At 36.9% G+C, this 19,596-nt stretch overlaps 2 protein-coding genes across 2 annotated transcripts in view; one reads left to right on the plus strand and one right to left on the minus strand.

Annotated features, from left to right (window-relative positions):
- The window catches only part of kmt2a (lysine (K)-specific methyltransferase 2A), a 67,228-nt gene extending 54,792 nt beyond the window's left edge, over positions 1-12,436 (plus strand). The window contains exons 30-35 of the mRNA XM_049467183.1: positions 347-421; positions 1,195-1,369; positions 1,480-1,587; positions 3,392-3,475; positions 3,599-3,728; positions 4,992-12,436. Coding sequence (XP_049323140.1) covers positions 347-421; positions 1,195-1,369; positions 1,480-1,587; positions 3,392-3,475; positions 3,599-3,728; positions 4,992-5,267 — 848 coding nt within the window. The 3' untranslated portion in view covers positions 5,268-12,436. The remainder of the gene's footprint in view (positions 1-346; positions 422-1,194; positions 1,370-1,479; positions 1,588-3,391; positions 3,476-3,598; positions 3,729-4,991) is intronic.
- The window catches only part of grik4 (glutamate receptor, ionotropic, kainate 4), a 1,128,391-nt gene that overhangs the window by 35,084 nt on the left and 1,073,711 nt on the right, over positions 1-19,596 (minus strand). The gene's annotated exons all lie outside the window — the stretch shown is intronic.

Consider the following 19,596-nt stretch of genomic DNA (forward strand, 5'->3'; position numbering starts at 1 on the left):
CCCTTTCAGAGGAGAAAATTATTATTAGTCTGTAGCCTGCTCCTAATCCCGGCTAGCACTGCTAGAAAAGTTAGCTGCTAATGCTAATGCTCCAGCCTTAGTGCTGGAGAAATTTGGGAATCTAAGCTTTCTGTAAATAAATGGAAGTACTCCCAAATAAACTGTTTTCAGGAGAGAAATCTGTGTAGATTAACATCCAGCACTTGTTTGACTTTAAAAGAACATTTTAGTTTTATTATTATAGTTTTGTTTACTTAGCTTAGCTTTGCTTAACTTAGTTAGCTAAGTTAAATTTTTGCATTTTCTATGAATTCATAACCTGATTTAACTTCACATATTCTTACAGAGGCCTGGAAATCTCTGACGGATAAAGTCCAAGAGGCACGCTCAAATGCTAAACTCAAAGAGCTATCTTTTGATGGTAAGTACATGTAGACACACCGTGCATGTATTAGTAATAATAATTATACCATACCATACTAACACTAACACATACTTTTTATACATAAAATACAGTCTAAAATGCTTTCAGCATCAGCCAATACACATGATAATCAGCAATAAAAGCTGAATAAGTGTATAATTTAATAAAAAGCTCAAATTAAAATAAAACAAATTATTAGTAAGTAAAAGTAAACTTAAAAAACAGAGATTAAAATGGATTTAAAACCAATAGGAATAAGACATGAATAAAATTACAGATAAATCTGAATATTGAACACCTATACCATGTGTAAGTAGACCTGTCATGATAAGAATTTTACGTGGATGTTATATTGTCCCAGCAATGATTGTGATAAACGATATTATTGTCATTTTAATATAATTAAAATGCCATTGATATAATGGTAATATTATAGCATATTACAAAGTAAACATAGACTTTTAAAGACAACAAAAATTAATTGTAATATATATATATATATACTTTTCTCTTCAGTCTACACTGTGTGTATATAGTCGCAGTTATTGAAGCATTGGTTTGGTATTGCATGACTGGCTAAAGTACTTGTTATATATTTGAATTAAACAAACATACAAATAAACACTAGACCATATCATGATTATCAAATTGCGAATTATTATGTATAGTCGTGTCCATTTATTGCATGATTAATTGATAATGTAATTATTTTAACAGGTCTTATGTGTAAGATAAAACATATTTCTATCCCGTGTTTTTGTTTTCTATAGGAGTGAATGGGCTGCGGATGCTGGGCGTGGTCCACGATGCTGTAGTGTTTCTTCTGGAACAGCTCTATGGTGCCAGATACTGCAGAAACTACCGATTCCGTTTCCACAAACCAGAGGAGGTGGATGAGCCTCCAATCAACCCCCACGGATCTGCTCGTGCTGAGCTCCACCACAGGTGTGTGTATACACTGCTAGCTTCATAAAACCATCATAATCAGCTGAGGATGAGTTTTTACTCCTGCTGCTCTTTTTAATCGTTTTATATGATGTCCTGCTTTTCTGAAGGAGGTCAGTCTTGGACATGTTCAACTTCTTGGCATCCAAACATCGACAAGCTCCTGAATACAACCATCAAGAGGAGGACGAAGAAGAGTTGCAGCTCAAAACTGCTAGGTGCGTCATTATCCTCAGTTTGATTTAGTTTTTTAGATTTTGCATTACATTTTTTATATAACAGATTTTTCCCACTATAAGGCGCACTATCAATAAATGTCTATGTTCTGATCTATTTTAATAAAAAATGCGCACTGGATTATAAGGCGCATTATTTTTAAAGTTAAATGCGTGCTGGATGTTAATCTGCACAGATTTCTCTCCTAAAAACTGTTTATTTGGGTGAGCAAAGAAAGCGCTTCCGTTTATTTAAAGTAAGCTTAGATTTCCAGATTTACACTAAGGCTAGCCCAAGGGCGCTACATTGAGGAACCCTGAGTGTTCCTGTAAGCCAGGGCGATATTAGCTAGCAGTTTGTCCCACGTAGCTTGTTTTAACAAGTCTGGTAAATGTGCAGGCTATAGTCCGATATTATCACCTCTGAACAGCAAAAAAGCTTACTAGCAATAAGTGCAGATATTGTGTAATGCTAATGCTGCTCTAGCAGTGCTAGCCGTGTTTAGCAGCAGGCTACAGTCTGATATACCCTCCTCTGAACGGCAGAAGAGCTATCTAGCACCTAGCGTGGTTAGTGGTAATACTAATGCTGCTCCAGCAGTGCTAGCTGGGGTTATCAGCAAGCTTCAGTCTGGTAATAGTCACCTCTGAACGGCAAAAAAGCTAACTAGCTCTTAGTGCAGATAGCGCGTAATGCTAATGCTGCTCTAGCAGTGCTAGCCGTGTTTAGCAGCAGGCTACAGTCTGATATACCCTCCTCTGAACGGGAAAAGAGCTAACTAGCGCTTAGCACTGTAAGTGGGTAATGCTAATGGTGCTCCAGGTGTGCTAGCCGTTTTTAGCAGCAGGCTACAGTCTGATATACTCTCCTCTGAATGGCAGAAGAGCTATCTAGCACCTAGCGTGGTTAGTGGTAATACTAATGCTGCTCCAGCAGTGCTAGCTGGGGTTATCAGCAAGCTTCAGTCTGGTAATAGTCACCTCTGAACGGCAAAAAAAGCTAACTAGCTCTTAGTGCAGATAGCGCGTAATGCTAATGCTGCTCTAGCAGTGCTAGCCAGGGTTAGCAGCAGGCTACAGTCTGATATACCCTCCTCTGAACGGCAGAAGAGCTAACTAGCGCTTAGCACTGTAAGTGGGTAATGCTAATGGTGCTCCAGCAGTGCTAGCCGTTTTTAGCAGCAGGCTACAGTCTGATATACTCTCCTCTGAACGGCAGAAGAGCTATCTAGCACCTAGCGTGGTTAGTGGTAATACTATTGCTGCTCCAGCAGTGCTAGCTGGGGTTATCAGCAAGCTTCAGTCTGGTAATAGTCACCTCTGAACGGCAAAAAAGCTAACTAGCTCTTAGTGCAGATGGCGCGTAATGCTAATGCTGCTCCAGCAGTGCTAGCCGTGTTTAGCAGCAGGCTACAGTCTGATATCACCTCTGAACGATGAAAGAGCTAGCACTTAGCAGCTAATGGTTAACAGCTAATGCTAATGCTGCTAGTCGGGTTAGGTAGGGTTGGGCTACAGACTGATAATACTCGTCTCTGAATGGGCAAAAAGCTAGCTAGCGCTTAGTGTAGTTAGCGGCTAATGCTAATGCTGCTGGAGAACTAAACTGAATCTCCTGTATAACTCTGTACTTCAGTGGAGTGGCTTTACTGCTCCTTAATACCTGACTGATAGAATTCATACATAAGGAGCACCGGATTATAAAGAGCTCTGATGATTTTGGGGAAAATTAAAGGATTTTAAATGTGTGTATAGTCTGAAAAATACAGTACTGCAGTCCTGAAAGGTTCTTTTACCTATACTACAGACGGGCGACCAGTATGGATTTGCCTCTGGCTTCGAGGTTGAGAAACCTGAGGAAATCATCCAGAGAGTCTGTGGGCGTCTACAGGTACAAATACTTTACTATTACTGGAAATATTCTGGTTAATTCAGTCAGTAAAATGATATCTAAGGCACAGATGTTTAATATGTAATTTTAATGCAAATTGTCGTGTTTGCTTGTTGCTCACAGGTCCGCTATACATGGGCGTGGTCTGTTCTGTAAAAGGAACATTGATGCTGGAGAGATGGTGATTGAGTATTCTGGGAATGTCATTCGCTCTGTTCTCACTGACAAACGGGAGAAATACTACGATGGCAAGGTAACAAAAAATAATATAAAATACCCAAACACTGCCACTCAAAGGCTTGGCCCAGTAGATCATACTTTTTTGGACAATAATTGCAATAAATTATACTATTTATTATTTTGACCATTTAATACCACTGATATGATGATATCATAGCATAGTATTGCAATTATGCAATAAAAAAAATGTTGAACATGCTTTTATGTTTAAAAATCCTAAATGCATTTAAAAAAAAACTACTTGTGAAAAAGTTGGTGTTTTGACTCACTTATGGTCATTTATTGATTTATTTGGACAATGTTTTGTCATTTTAAGACCATTCATGTCACTGATGCACTGATAATATAACAGCTAAAACAGCATAATGATGATTTTAAACAGCAAAAACGTTTTAATTATACAAAATATTGAGAAATTAGATTCAGTATGTATGAAATGTTTTAAGATTAAATTAAATTATAATATGTATTCAGCATAGCAGCTCATTTACATAAAGCAAATGCAATGGTCAGATTTTAAATATAACAAAAATTATTATTAATAGCAGACCTGTTAATGGGCTTTTTTTCCCAAAAAGTTAAAATGATGATAGGCAGTGTTGAGGCCAACAAAAATGTTTGTGGTCATTTTTATAAATTGTATGATAAATCGATATTGTTATTATTAGGGTTGTGCCATATCATATAGTCTGCAATAATATCACCAACATTTTTGAATATGGTGAACGATATTATACCCTGAAATATGGAGCCATATCACCCACCACTAATTATCACATCAGGGTTCTACTTTTATACTGTTTTTAGTAAAAGAAAAATTCACACTGTTCTCATCTCCCATTATATATCTACTAGAGACAGATTATATCTGTCCAGTATCATTTATTTTACTTTAATCCTGGATATATGGAGTGCATTATTATTATTATTATTATTAGTATCATGATATTCTGGATTATTGACTTCTGTTACTTTTTAATCACAGTTTTTTTTTTTCATGCTTCTTGTCATCATGTTCTCCTCCTCCACCAGTCTTACACACTGCTTTTGGATAACTTTATGCTGCTTTACTCCTGGTGCAAAAAATTCAAGCAGTTCAGTTTGGTGGTTTGATGGTTTGTGATCATCCATCTTCCTCTTGATTATATTCCAGAGGTTTTATATTTGGTAAAATCAAAGAAACTCATCATTTTTAAGTGCTCTATTCTTTTTATTGCAGAGCTGTATATCTCTGTAGAAAGCATATACTTGATGTAAATTCTATTTTTCGTCACAGGGAATCGGCTGCTACATGTTTCGCATCGACGACTACGAGGTGGTGGACGCCACCATGCACGGCAACGCGGCGCGGTTCATAAACCACTCCTGCGAGCCGAACTGCTACTCCCGCGTGGTCAATATTGACGGTCAGAAGCACATCGTCATCTTTGCCATGCGGAAAATCTACAGGGGCGAGGAACTGACGTACGATTACAAGTTCCCCATCGAGGAACCAGGCAATAAGCTGCCTTGCAACTGTGGGGCCAAAAAGTGTCGCAAGTTCCTCAATTAACTAAAAACTCCTTTCTGATTTTCTTCTGTTTTTTTTTTTGTTTGTTTTTTTTTTGCCTGAACCCCTCTCCTCCTCCCAAATGAATCTATATTTGATCAGATGTTGACGGTATGTTTTTTTGTTTTATTTTTATTTTGAATAATATGGTTATTTATTGAAACAGGCTCAGGTTTTCAGAGGGATAATGGCACTGTGCCTCTCTTTAAGTTGATTCAGGAAAGGTGTCGTCAAGAGCGAGAAATGTCGCAAAAGTCACAATGAAGAAAAAAAAAAGGTCTGCCTTCTTTCTATTACCCATCATTTAAACTCTTAACTCCTTAAAAACCCTTAACCTTTTATCCTCTTATCCTCTTGTCCTCTGCTCTTTCAGAAAGAAGGCTAGTCAAAAAAAAAAAAAGATAAGATAAAAGATAAGTGCCCCCGCTTGCTGTCAAATTTTTCGGTCAAATTTTTACCTTTTCTTTTATCTTCTTATTGATTCATACAAACAAAAAAGAAAAGACTGAATAATAATTTGTAATATTGAATCTTGCCTGCCCTTTGCATTATCGAATGTGAGTGTGTGGGGGGGGAGGGGTGATGAAAAGCGTTTGATGGAATTGCCACATTGTTTCATCATTTGCATTTGACACCAAAGTGCGATTTTTCTAAGGGAACGATACACTGTCTCTTCTGATAGACAAATTGCGAGTGAATCCATAAATTCATGAATTCTAATTTTCTAAGCCTGACCTGCACAGTCTCATCTCCCCTTCTGAATGTACATCGAAGCCTTGTCCCTCTAGTTATGTGAGGGACGGATATATTTCTTTATGTATTTTAGACACTGTAAATATATTTCTTGCGAGCCCTTAGACTGATGCAGAGGGAACGAGGGAACACTAGAGGGAGCCGTGGTCTGTTTTAATGATTGAGAAAGAAAGCGAAAGAGAGAAAGAAAGAAAGAAGGAAAAAGAAAAAGCTTCAGGTTTTGATGTGGTCAGTAATAGAGAAAAAGGAAAAAGAATATATTTTAAAAAAGAGTGGATCTAAACTGTGCTGTTTTAGGTCATTTTAAGTAATAATAATAATAAAAAATAATACATAATTAAAGCCCTGGGGCGTGAAAATAAGTGATCACTGAGGGCTGGCTAGGTTGAGATCCTGGTGGACTGACAGGTAAGGGACTAGAGATTAGAGAATAGAGAGTTTTGGGGGGGGGGGGGGGGGGGGGGTTGTTGCTTAATTTTTTATATCCATTTTTATAGCGGCGTAGACTGACGGTAGTGAAATGTGTTGTATTGATTGAAAAATCTTTAAAAAAAAAATCTTAGTACCGTACGTGCATGCTTCTTTAATTCCTGTCAAAAGAAAGAGAGATAGATAGAGTACAGATTTACAGAATTCATAATTAAGGGCATCCAGATGCTTTTTTTTTATAGAGTTATGTAAATTTCTTCTCTTATTTTTTTTTTTCTTTCTAATTTTTCGCTCATTTTCCTGTCTCTTTTTTTTTTTTTTTTGTAGACAGGTAAAATGTCATTATTTCTTTTGATATGTAAATAATATGTATATTTTTCTATACGGAGACAAAAAAAAATTGAAACCTGAAAAGCACTCACTAGTGAATAGCACTTAATTGATGATGGTATTTATATTTTTAATAATAATAAAACATTGTATTTATTTTACCAACATTTCGTAGGAGATGGTTTACGACACTAATGCTTGGTCATCTTTTTTATAGAGTTGTTGCCTTTTTTTTTTTTTTTTTTTTTTAATTTTTTCAATTTTGTAGACCTCGTTTCTCCTTATTTCCTCTTCCTTCCTTCCTCCCTTCCTTCCTCATTTTCTTGCTTCTTTCCTTTTGCATTATTTTTTTTACTATTCCAAAGACTGAAGCCGCCATAGCTTTTTCCCATAAGACTGCAGTCCACCAGTAGCTCTCATTTTTGCCATTCCAAGTTCCAAGTCAGTCATTATTAAAATTAAAATTGCGTGTGTGTGTGTACAGTCAGATTAAGCCGTAAAACGCTGTAAAACGCCGTAAAAATGTGTAAAAACGCGTAAAAAATAGTCATAAGTGCTCATCTGTTGAAATGGCATGTCTCCCCCATTGCCAGCCTTAATATCACACCGACAACAACTAAACATAAACATACAAAAGCCCCTTTTTGGAATCTCTTACAATCTCTTACAATAAAGTGCAACTGTCTCAAGGGGAGAGGGGAAAAAAATGCAAAATATATATACTTAAATAAACAAGATGCCTAAAATACAAAATTTTACATTTAAGCAACTGGAAAAAGTCCCAAAGTTTACCCCATCTATTTTATTATTGTATAAATATTTTCATAGATATCAGTTTAAACCCAAGGAATTTGCCACGGAGGCTCGCCCTCGAAAACTTTTCTTGTAGAAATGAGAAAAATATAAAAAGCACTATATCTGGAGGAATGAAGGAAAGGCCCTCATTCTCCCCGTCTCGTGCACTGAACATCAGTCTTCTTCCCAGCTCGACACATGTTGCCTTGGCACTGCATGGAGGTTCCAGCCAGCCATTCGAAGCACACGACGACGTGCTGCTCATTCGTACCGTTTCCGTTCTGCAGTTTTAGTCCTCCCTGTTGTTCCTGTTCGGGCAAAAATTCAACGATTCAACTTTTAAACGTATTGTTTTAATCCTGATTCAGTATGTAGAGCAACACTTCTTCTCGTAGGCCTACATATATACGATGTATGGCTGTACTGATATATATGTATACAGATTTTTCCTCCTTGGATGGCTGTCCTGTATTTCTTTACAAAAACAGGTGTGGTGCCTTCTTTTTTTAATTGTTAATCCTTTTTTTATTATTTATTTATTTTTACGTTTTGGCCATTCGATTATTTGTTTTTTCTATTCGCGGATAAAAATAAAATAAAATAAAAAAATTACGTAACGTGTAATGTATGTAATCTGTAACGTCACCGGACGATCCAGACGATGAGACGCTTCACGCTTTGAGAGCGTAGCCAGAACTGTGGCCTTTTTAAAAAATAAAAAAAGATTATAAAAGTATAAAAGTCAAAGCTGCTGCTCTGGAACGAAACTGCGAGAGTTCATTTTTTTAAATGCATGTTGAAATGCATCTTAATAAGGTCTTAATAATAATAATGTTGGTTAAGGTTAAAGCACTCGACCTCGTTGCGTTTAATTTGCATCAGTCTCTTAAAGAAGAACTCTGGTATAAAAGTGATTTTTGGTGTTTGGTGTAGTAAAAAACATGATAAAGAGTACTACTAATCTTTATCTGTTGAATAGCTCACCTCCGCTCTCCTGCAGCTTTCTGAGATCCAGTAATTTTGTGCTTTATGCACAGAACTCTTTTTATAACAGGAGCTTCATGGCATATTTTGCACTGATAAATCACTTTTTATACTGTTTTCAAAGCTCAAAGTAGCTCCGCATTTTATTGGTGGAATGTGGAGAGCACTGACATTTAACTGGGTTCCCGCGGGCCCTTAAAAAGTCTTAAAAAAATGTCTTATATTAAAAATCTTGAGAATTAAGGTCTAAATTAAGGTGTTAAATTGTCTAAAATTTGCTGTAGGTATTAAATGTTTAGACGGTGTGTTTAATGCCAGTGGAAAAACATGCTAACATTAGCAGCGAGTTAATGCTAATGTTAGTAAGAACTGCTAAAGTTAGAGAGCTAACTAACATTACTGGGGAGAGAACTAAGGTTAATAGAGAGCTAGCTTACATTAGCAGAGAGCTAGCTAACGTTATTGGGGAAAGAATTAAGGTTAGTGGAGAGTTGGCTAACATTAGCTGCGAGCTTAGCTAACATACTAATGTTAGCGGTAAGTTAGCTAAGTTACTGGGGAGAGAACAAAGGTTAGCATAGAGCTAGCTAACATTAGCGGAGTGATAGCTAACATACTAACGTTAGCAGCGAGCAGCTATGTTACCATGAAAAAAACTAGGGATAGCAGAGTGCAGGCTACCATTAGCGGTGAGCTAGCTAACGTGCTAACATGTTCTGCATCACAATTTAATAACAAATGGAAAAGGTTAAGTTTTAATTTTCGATACAATAATTTTTTTTCTCTAAGAAGTTAGGGCAGAAAGTTATAATTATATTCAATTATAAATTACATTTATTAAGAACCCTGTTGAAACAAAGCGGAAAATAACTTTAAAAGTGCACAAGAAGCTTATTATAAAAAAAGCTTCTTGTGCACCTTTTAAGTTTTAAATGCTTAGTTTTAAATGTCAGAGCTCTCCAGATTCTACCAATGAAGTTTGGAGCTACTTTAAATCTTAGTAACAGTGTAAAATCGATTTATCATAGGCAAATTATGCCCTGAAGCTCCTGTTGCAAAGAATTCTGCAAAAAACTCACAAAATTACTAGATCTCAGAAAGCTGCAGTAGAGCGGAGGAGAGCTATTCAAGGTTAGTAATACACTTTTCATTTTAATTTATATTTTTATTACACTAAAAGTTAATTTTACACCGCAGTTCTTTTTTTAATGGAGCAGATTTGTCAGTTGTTCGGTTTAGGATGGAGCTGCTGCTGCTGCTGTAGTAGTTGTTGTTCTTTTTCTACAAAGGGATATCGTGAGCATATATCAGTGTTGCAGGAAAAGGCTTGGGATGTGTATATATTTTTAAATATATATATACCTCCAGACAAAGCTCACTCAATTTGCTGCTTTTTGTGCACCTCTGGCTCTTGTTTTTATTTTTATTTTTATCATATTTTTCAGAACGAGCCACTAAAAAAAGGCCAGTTTCTGTGTGTAGCATTTGTCTTATTGCCTCATTAATGATTAGTATGATGATGATTATAATGATGATGATGTTGACTCTAATATCTTTTTTAAAATATATATTTTTATGGTGGTTGCAGACTCTTTTCCCCTTAAAAACCTCCTCTAACAGTCTCAGCTCGCCATCGTGACAAAGGCACTGACGATGCAGAGAGAATATAATACTTTCGCTCTCTGTTTTCGCTTTACGTCGTTACCAACTGGCTAGTTTTTGTTTCGTTTTTGTTGTTTTTAAACGTAAGCTTTTTTTACGGATATCTCCTTCTTCTTTTATTTTATTTTTTACATTTTTTTGTACGTAAAAATGGCTTTTGACGGATTTGCCGCAGCTTCTTGCCGGGGGCTGGTTCGCCGTGCTCCTCGCAGTGTGGGTCTCGCCATCGATTCAGGGATAGAGTTCCTCTCGGTCCGTCTCTCTGGGTTGCGGCACAGGGGGCGGGCTGAACTCTGCAGCTAGGCCTTCGTTGAATGTATTTTTTGACTTGTTTTTAAAACATATATTGTCTTTATTCGGATCGTTCCGACACGAAAAGGCTGGAACGTTTTACAGGACAGCTTTACTTTACTTTACTTTACTTTACTTTAACTTCAGTGGGCGAGGATTGTACAGCGGTGGCTTTGTACGATCTTTGTGCGTCTATCAGTCTGACAAAATACGATTAAATATATATATTTTTTGTTAGTAATTCAATTACTAAACCTTAAGGGCTGCGGTCAAGACTTTCCTCCACTCGTTCACGTCAACGCAACTTCAGACGCTCCTCAAACTGGTGATTTCAGTCAGCGTGAATTCAGTCAGCGTGAATTCAGTCAGCGTGATTTCAGTCAGCGTGATTTCAGTCAGCGTGAATTCAGTCAGCGTGATTTCAGTCAGCGTGAATTCAGTCAGCGTGAATTCAGTCAGCGTGAATTCAGTCAGCGTGATTTCAGTCAGCATGAATTCAGTCGGGCGGTTTTTTACCGTCGTTTCCCGGACTTTACTCTTCCACACGCCACACCAGTGGTACCACACCTTCTCCTGTTTATAGTCAGTATATATATACATAAATATAAATAAATATATATGTACACTTCTTACATACATGATGGATGGATATATAAATATATAAATACATACCTAAACATATGTATGAATAGTAACTCGTACTTCAGTATCTTCAATATCTACACAATATTACGGAATGGACAGACAAAAACTTAGTTACAGTAGCAAAACAACAGTTTATAATGGTTATAACTAATAGTTCAGCTGTTCTCAGTGTAATCTATAATGGTTTTGTGTTACAGATACAGTTTAGAGTAACGTGCAACATTTTTAAAATATTGACATATTATGTACCAGTTTTCCTGTGCCTGTGTATGCTCTTTACTGTGGGGAGCATTGCAGTTATGATTTGATTGTTTTTTGAGACTTTTATTTTGTATTTGTTCTTTTTTTTTGGGTGTGAGGGATTTTCATTTTAATGTTTTTGTCGTTTTTGTTTAATTGTTTTGTTTTATTGTTTTTTTTTTGTTATAAAGGGTGGGTTGGGAACGTGGGAGGGGACGGATGATATTTATATGATGAAACGAGTAATTGTAAAAAAAAAAAAAATGTGGTTGTAAACTTTGAGGTTAGCCATTCGTTTGTTTCAATGCTGTAGTTTTTTTGTTTGTTTGTTTTTTATTATTATTATTTTACTCTTTGTACATTTTTAACAGAGTTTGTGGACGTCAGGAGAACGGAAATTGAGCGTTATTTTATCCCAGTCGTGTCCCGGTCTCCCCTAAAATACCTCCTCTTTCTCCTATTTCTGAACTTAAGTTGAATTTGAATGTGATGTTCTTCTGTAATAATAACAATAACGATAAACCTTTTAATTTATTTATTTTGTGAAACAACATCATCTATCTGTGTACGCAGGTAAAGAAAGGGTCAGGAAAGGTGGAGGTGTGCAGCTCTGTCTATATATTTGTATGGTTTGAGCTTCTGTACCAGACTGCTGCGCTCTGATTGGCCAGAAATTGAGCTAAAAAGAGAGAATAAAAGAAAGGCTCTTATTCTGAAGCCTAGTGTTTATCTTCTATCTGACGCTTCCTGTTTCTCTTTTAGCTCTTGCTGACCCCTGTTCGCTGATGCTGACTATATATATAAATATATTTTTTACTTCGCTGTTCAATTGCCCAATCAGTGTTCTTCTCCCGTATCACAGAAATGAAGGAAAGACCATTCAGTGACAAACAGTAAAACCACAAACTACTTAAGGATGAATGTATAATGAGGAAAAAAAAATGTATATACCTGTAAAAAGGAAAATTTCTAATCATGTTTATTTTCTATGCACTTTTTTATTTAAGTGATAGTTTAAATAATAAACATGTCTCGTTTACTCAGCAAGGCTTCCTGTCGTCCTTCACTGTGTTGAATTCATTGTGTTTGGTGATTTTTTTTTTTTTTTAATATATATATAAATATATATTGGCATCTCATGATGATTACATTTATATAATTTTGTCCAATTGTGCTCAAAAGTTCACATACTCCAGTTCTTAAAGATCTTATTCCTTAGTGAGTTGGTAAAAAGTAGATAAATCTGGTGATCCGGTATAACACTGTTTTAGTCCAGTGGAGGAGTGGGCGGGGGAAAAACAACAGGATTTCGGCTCTTGCTCATGAATATTCATACATGCAAACATATATCTTGCTTGCTTGCATGTGATTGGCTAACAGCACTCTAAGGCAGTGAGACGGACAACAGTTTAAAACGTTTTAAAATAATTAAACTTTTACACTAATTGCTCACACACACATAGAGAAGGGTAGTCAAAGTCCAGAAAGTAAAAAAAAACATTGATTTTTGATTTGTGCATGTTGCTCTTTAAAAAGGGGGTGGAGGACTGACCTGCCAGAGCTGCAGGTCAGTCCTCAGGGCTCATTCTGCTGGACCTCTTGGCCGCATTTGACACAGTCAACCACGACTTCCTCCTAACTATACTCTCAAACATGGGGATCGCAGACAATGTGCTGTCATGGTTCAGATCATACCTCACTGGGCGCTCGTTCAAGGTGTCGTGGCAAGGACAGCTGTCCTCAGCCCACTCCCTATCCACTGGGGTTCCCCAGGGTTCGGTACTGGGACCCCTTTTCTTCTCAATATACACCACCTCTCTTGGTCAGGTTGTCCGCTCACATGGCTTTTCCTACCATTGCTTTGCTGATGACACCCAGCTATACCTGTCGTTCTCACCTGAAGATCACTCAATCTCTGCACGGATTTCGCAGTGTCTCTCTGACATATCCTCATGGATGAGGGAGCATCACCTTCAATTAAATCTCTCAAAGACTGAACTTCTGGTTATACCAGCAAAACCATCTTTTCAACACAAATTCTCTATAAGTATCGACTCTCTCTCTCTCTCTCACCGACAAAGGTTGCTAGGAACCTGGGTGTTCTGGTTGATGACCAACTCTCCTTCACGCACCATGTGGCCTCAGTTGCTCGGTCCTGCCGCTTTGCGCTCTATAACATCCGAAAAATTAGACCGTTCTTGACGCAACAGGCCACCCAACTCCTGGTGCAAGCGGTCGTCATCTCACGCCTCGACTACTGCAATGCCCTGCTAACTGGCCTCCCGGCCTGTGTAGTAAAACCACTCCAGATGATCCAGAACGCAGCAGCACGTCTGGTCTTCAACCAGCCAAAACGGGCACATGTCACCCCGCTGCTCATTGAGCTCCATTGGCTACCAGTTGATGCATCAAATTCAAAACTCTTACAATCGCCTACAAGGTGATGTCAGAACAGGCTCCTTCCTACCTGCACTCGCTCCTGAAGGCTTACGCTACCTCCCGGCCGCTGCACTCCTCCAATGAACGTCGCCTCGCTTTACCAAAAAACCCTCACACAAAGCAATCCAGACTGTTCTCATACAGAGTTCCCCAATGGTGGAACAAACTACCTTCCACTACCAGATCAGGAGAATCTCTCACTATCTTTAATAAACTCCTGAAGACAGAGCTCTTCAAAGAGCACTTACTCTCCTAACACCTCTAACACACTAACTACTTCTAACCCCATTTCCTTCTTCCCCTCCTTCACGCCTCTATCCTATTATTCCCCTTTGACCTCCTTTTATCCCTATCCAAAGATGTTTTTGCCTTTAAACTTATTTTACATTGTACTTGACTATTGTAAGTCGCTTTGGACAAAAGCGTCTGCCAAATGTAATGTAATGTAATGTAATATATGTATAATATATTGTATTACTAAATCAGTGGCATAATATGTGGTTTTAAATTGACAATAATATTTGGTTATTGCAATTATTTCAAGCAAAAGTCGACATTCTGAAAAAGCTACAGTGCGGATCTCTTACTATTGAACTTTCTGTCTTTGTGAAGTTTTATGTTGGACAGAATATACTGTCCCAAAAATTGACAGTTATATGTATTGAGCTCTCTTTCAAAACCAGATGCTGGGTTTTTTTGTTCAGATGCTTTGTTAGTAAATGTTTAGTCATTCTGAAAGCTTCAAGTCTGCGTTCTAAACACAAACACTCATTTCAATGTGATGCCCATCAAAGAATCACTTTTCTAGATTATAAATGATGGTTTACAGTAGTTTTTCACTCCTTTTAAGGCTTTAAACCATTTTAAATGTTTTAAAGTAAAGGCATTTTAATACTAATTGCTAGTCCAAGTCCAGAAAGTAAAAATATATATATTAATTTTTGATTTGTGCACGCAGCTCATTAAAAAGGGGGGTTCGTATATATGTATAATATATTTGATTATATCAGTGGCATAATCTGTGGTTTTAAATTGGCAATTATATGGTTTATGTTAATTATTTTAAGCAAAATATGACATTCTTGAGGAGCTACAGTGCGGATCTCTTAATTTTCCTCTTTCTGCCTTTGTGAAGTTTTATTTTGGACAGTATATTGTCTCAAAAATTGACAGATCTTCCTCAAAACCGCTCTTTTTCAGATGCTTTGTTAGTAAATGTTTAGGCATTCTAAAGGCTTCAAGTCTGCATTCTAAACACAAACACTCATTTAATTTCAAAATCATTTTAAACATTTTAAAGTAAAGACATTTTCACACTAATTGCTAGTCCAAGTCCAGAAAGTAAATATGAAAAGTATAGAAAGTATATATGTATAATATATTTATATCAGTGGCATAATAAGTGGTTTTAATATCGGTTATCGCAATTATTTCAAGCAAAATGCGACATTCTGAAGGAAGTTTTATTTTGACCAATATACTGTCCCAAAATGTGACAGTTATACGTATTGAGCTCTTCTCAAAACCAGATGCTGGGTTTTGTTCAGATGCTTTGTTAGTAAATATTTAGTCATTCTGAAAGCTTCAAGTCTGCATTCTAAACACAAACACTCATTTCATTGTGATGCCCATCAAAGATTTACTTTTATTGATTATGAATGATGGTTTACAATAGTTTTCCATTCCTTTTAAGGCTTTAAACCCAACAGGAAGCCCCCGTCCCCTTTGATTAAAAGCTAAACGATGTTATTTAGAAGGAGCTGGGGGTATTGTTAGCCTCACAGAAAGAGACGTCTCATAAAAAAGGAGAGGGAAATTCAGCAGTCAGGCAGCATAAGTGGATCCATCTGTGAACATGACGGTCGACCACACTCAGCCCACACGGTCTTCCTCTATCTGACCCCTCAGATTACACTGAGCCTCTATAACTGCTGATTACAGTGAATTAGAGGAGAATTTACTGTGTAGAATTGCTGTAATAACAACTCTTTAGAGGGATCATCAGAATTCTCTCTATTTAACCAAAACTAAATTGATTATAAAACACATTCTTGGTGGAGGCTCCGAGTGGTCAAGCTGTTTAAAGCACTGCCACTATGATCAGGAGATCGCTGGTTCGAATCCCAGTCATGCAGCTTGCCATCAGCTGCCGGAGCCCCGAGAGAGCACACACAGTTGGTCTTTCTCTCTCTGGGTGGGTAGAGTACAGTAGATGGCGCTCTCGCTTTCCCCTTCTCATCACTCCTAGGGTGATGTGGATCAGCACAAGGCTGCGTCTGTGAGCTGATGTATCAGAACCAAGTTCCGCTGCGCTTTCCTCCGAGCGTTAGCGCTGCTGTGATGCTACTCGGCAAAAAGAAGTTCAAAAAGAGGCAGAGTCTGACTTCACATGTGTCGGAGGAGGCGTGTGCTGGTCTTCTTAACCCTCCTGGTGTTGGAGCATCACTAGTGATAAATTGGGGAGAAAATGGGATAAAAATTAGGGAAAAAAGAGTGATGTTTTAGAAGTGCCACTAAGACAGTTGTTATATATATATATATATATATATATATATATATATATATATATATATATATATATATATATATATATATATATATATAAAAATGGAAGTAGACATTGTTGCTTATATTCCACTTTTTTGTGTAAGGTTAACTCTTTTCCAACATTAATTTTATTGTCATATTAAAGTGCAATAGCATAAACTTATGTTAAGCATCCAAACAAAACTATGGTGGCCAAAACTTACTATTAGGAATGCATTAAAACCCAACTACAAATTCTAACATTCACAGGTCACACATTTAAAAAGAACAAAAAACAAACAAAAAAAAAAAAGTGCACTAGGTTTAAGAACTGTATTTAAATTGGAGCTTCAAATGTAAAGTTATCTTGTAAAAGAGAAATATATTTAAATATACTTAACATTAACAAGTACGTAACTAAATATACTATTTTAGCAACTTAACTATATTTCTGTTGTGATTAAGCTATAATTAAATACAACATAAAAGCATTAGATTGTGCTTTGAGTGTTTTTTTCATGAAACCTCTTTAAACTTAAGTAGATTTAAGTTTGTGAGTTAGTTATGTAATTTAAAGCCCAAACAATGGAGCATTATATTAATTATTGTTATCATTATTGAAGATTGTGTCGACATTGCTTAAAGAAATGTTTTTTTTTCTATCATAATATGGTTTTAGTTGATTTTTGGTTTTATTGTCCATGTCCGTAATGATGTTTTAAAGATTGGATGGTCAATTTTGCTGTGAAGACATAGAAAATCATGAAAATTCATGGAAATTTATTGGTTAAAAAGTGCATGAACCCTGTATTTTGTTTTTGTCGCCATGTTTAAACTTGTAATATTCACTTAGCGCATGATATTCCTAGAAATCCAGCATCCAGCACTGAGAGCAGGAGCTCACCTCGTTTCCAGACTGTGAAGCTCTCATACGATCTTCTTCATGATCACATCACGCAGGAATCTGTTCTGATCCAGTTTGTGGTCTGAGTTTCAGTATTATGATGGTTTGGATCTGTCTATAAACATTAGAAGAACGTTTTAATCAGAGTGACTCAGTGATTCTCTAAACGCTGCTGTTTAATAAACAAAAGAGCAACATTTTCCTCCTGACATACAGAAGAGTTTACTTCATTAACCCCAGGATTTTTCTCAATGGTCTGCCAGAAATTACATCACTAAATCATGAGGATTTCTATTCAAGAATTACATAAAAAACTTTTATGTTTGATGAGAAACATTACTGAAAAGCAGAATTGTAATTATAATGAAAATATAACAAAATTATTTAAGTAAATCTGTCAAAATATAATGAATAAAATCATAAAAATTGTCTCTTTCCTGAACTATATTTTATAATCTTTACATTTTAAATTCATGTCCTCCAAACCTTTAGTTTCATTTTGCTAAGTGCGGACCACGCCTTATAGAAATAGAAAAGGAAGAAAAAGGGGAGGGAACTCGGGGAAATTTGGGCTGGAGTTCTGAACTGCGTGCTGAAGAAGCGTGCAGTTATAGCCCCCCCTTTTTATTTAATGAGAAGTGGAAGAGTAGAAAAAAGGGGGTTGTTGGGGAGGAGGTGGGTTGCGAAGTTTTCGTCACGAGAGATAGTTAGTTAGGGGAGGTATTTATAGGACGGTTGATTGATACGGGGTGGAGTTAGAACGTAGAGTTCGGGCGTGGTCCTTCTCCCAAACTTTTGTTATTACATAACATCATTATGTTGTTTTTATTTTTTACGCCTATTTTCAAACCTGCAGAATTTGAGTTGATACCTGTTACTGATCTGGAATTATTAAGTGGACTGTGATCACCTGTGCACGTTCCAGAAAATATGACATCATGGTCTCTTTGTAGCTATCACCTGTGGCTGTTATTACCTGTGGACGATTATCAGCAGTGGACTGTTATTTCCTGTGAACTTTCAAAAAGATATATGACATCTTGGACTCTTTGTAGTTATTGCCTATGGCCTGTTATCACCTGTGGACTATTATCACATGTGGCCCCTTTTATTACCTGTGCGTTGTTATAACCTGTGGACTGTTATAACCTGTGGACTATTGTCACCTATGGACTGTTATTACCTGTGGACTGTTATCATTCGTGGACTGTTATTACCTGTGGACTGTTATCATTCGTGGACTGTTATTACCTGTGGACTGTTATCATTCGTGGACTGTTATTACCTGTGGACTGTTATTACCTGTGGACTGTTATTACATGTGGACTGTTATCATTCGTGGACTGTTATTACCTGTGGACTGTTATTACCTGTGGACTGTTATCATTCGTGGACTGTAATTACCTGTGGACTGTTATTACATGTGGACTGTTATCATTCGAGGACTGTTATTACCTGTGGACTGATATCACCTGTAAACTTTTTAGAAGATATGACATCTTGGACTCTTTGCTGTTATTAACTGTGGACTGTTATCAGCAGTGGAATGTTATTACCTGTAAACTGTCAAGAAGATAAAGGACATCTTGGACTCTGTGTAGTTATCACCTGTGGACTGTTATCACCTGTGAACTTTAAAGAAGATTTATGTCATCTTGGACTCTTTGTGGGTATGACATGTGGATTGTAATTACCTGTGGACTGGTATCACATGTGAACTTTCAAGAAGATGTTATAACCTGTTGACTATAATCACCTGTGGACTGTTATTACTTGTAAACTTTCAAAAGATATATGACATCTTGGACTCTTTGTAGGTATTACCTGTGGACTGTTATTACCTGTGGACTGTTATTACCTATGAACTCTTATTACCTGTGAACTTTCCAGAAGATATGACATAATGGACTCTTTGTAGTTAAAGGTCGTGTTTGATGTCTGTGAGCTCTAATAGAAAGTCTGCATTTTTAATGAGTCTCAGTGTGATTAATTAGTTTAATGGAGACACGGATCATTAATTGATCTGAATGTTATATACAGGTGTACCTGTCTACCTGCACACCTTTATTCTGCACTGCTGTATTGGTCCTCAGGTCCTCAGGCTGAGCAGTGTTATGGTTTATTCAGGGTATTCTGGGAAGGTCTTGGCTCCAGGTGTCTCTGTCTGAAGTTCTGAAGCTGTTTTTATTTTCAGTACAGCAGAGCTCCTGAAGAGTAAAAGTTAAAAGTCAGAGTCTCTGTTTTAACAGGGCTGTTTTTATCCAGCCAGTAAAAAGCTTTATTCTCTGCTGGAACAGCAGCGTGCTGAGACTCATCTAAACAGCTCCAGTTTAC

This window comes from Astyanax mexicanus, chromosome 18 (genome assembly GCF_023375975.1).
Source record: "Astyanax mexicanus isolate ESR-SI-001 chromosome 18, AstMex3_surface, whole genome shotgun sequence".
Lineage (NCBI taxonomy): Eukaryota > Metazoa > Chordata > Actinopteri > Characiformes > Acestrorhamphidae > Astyanax > Astyanax mexicanus.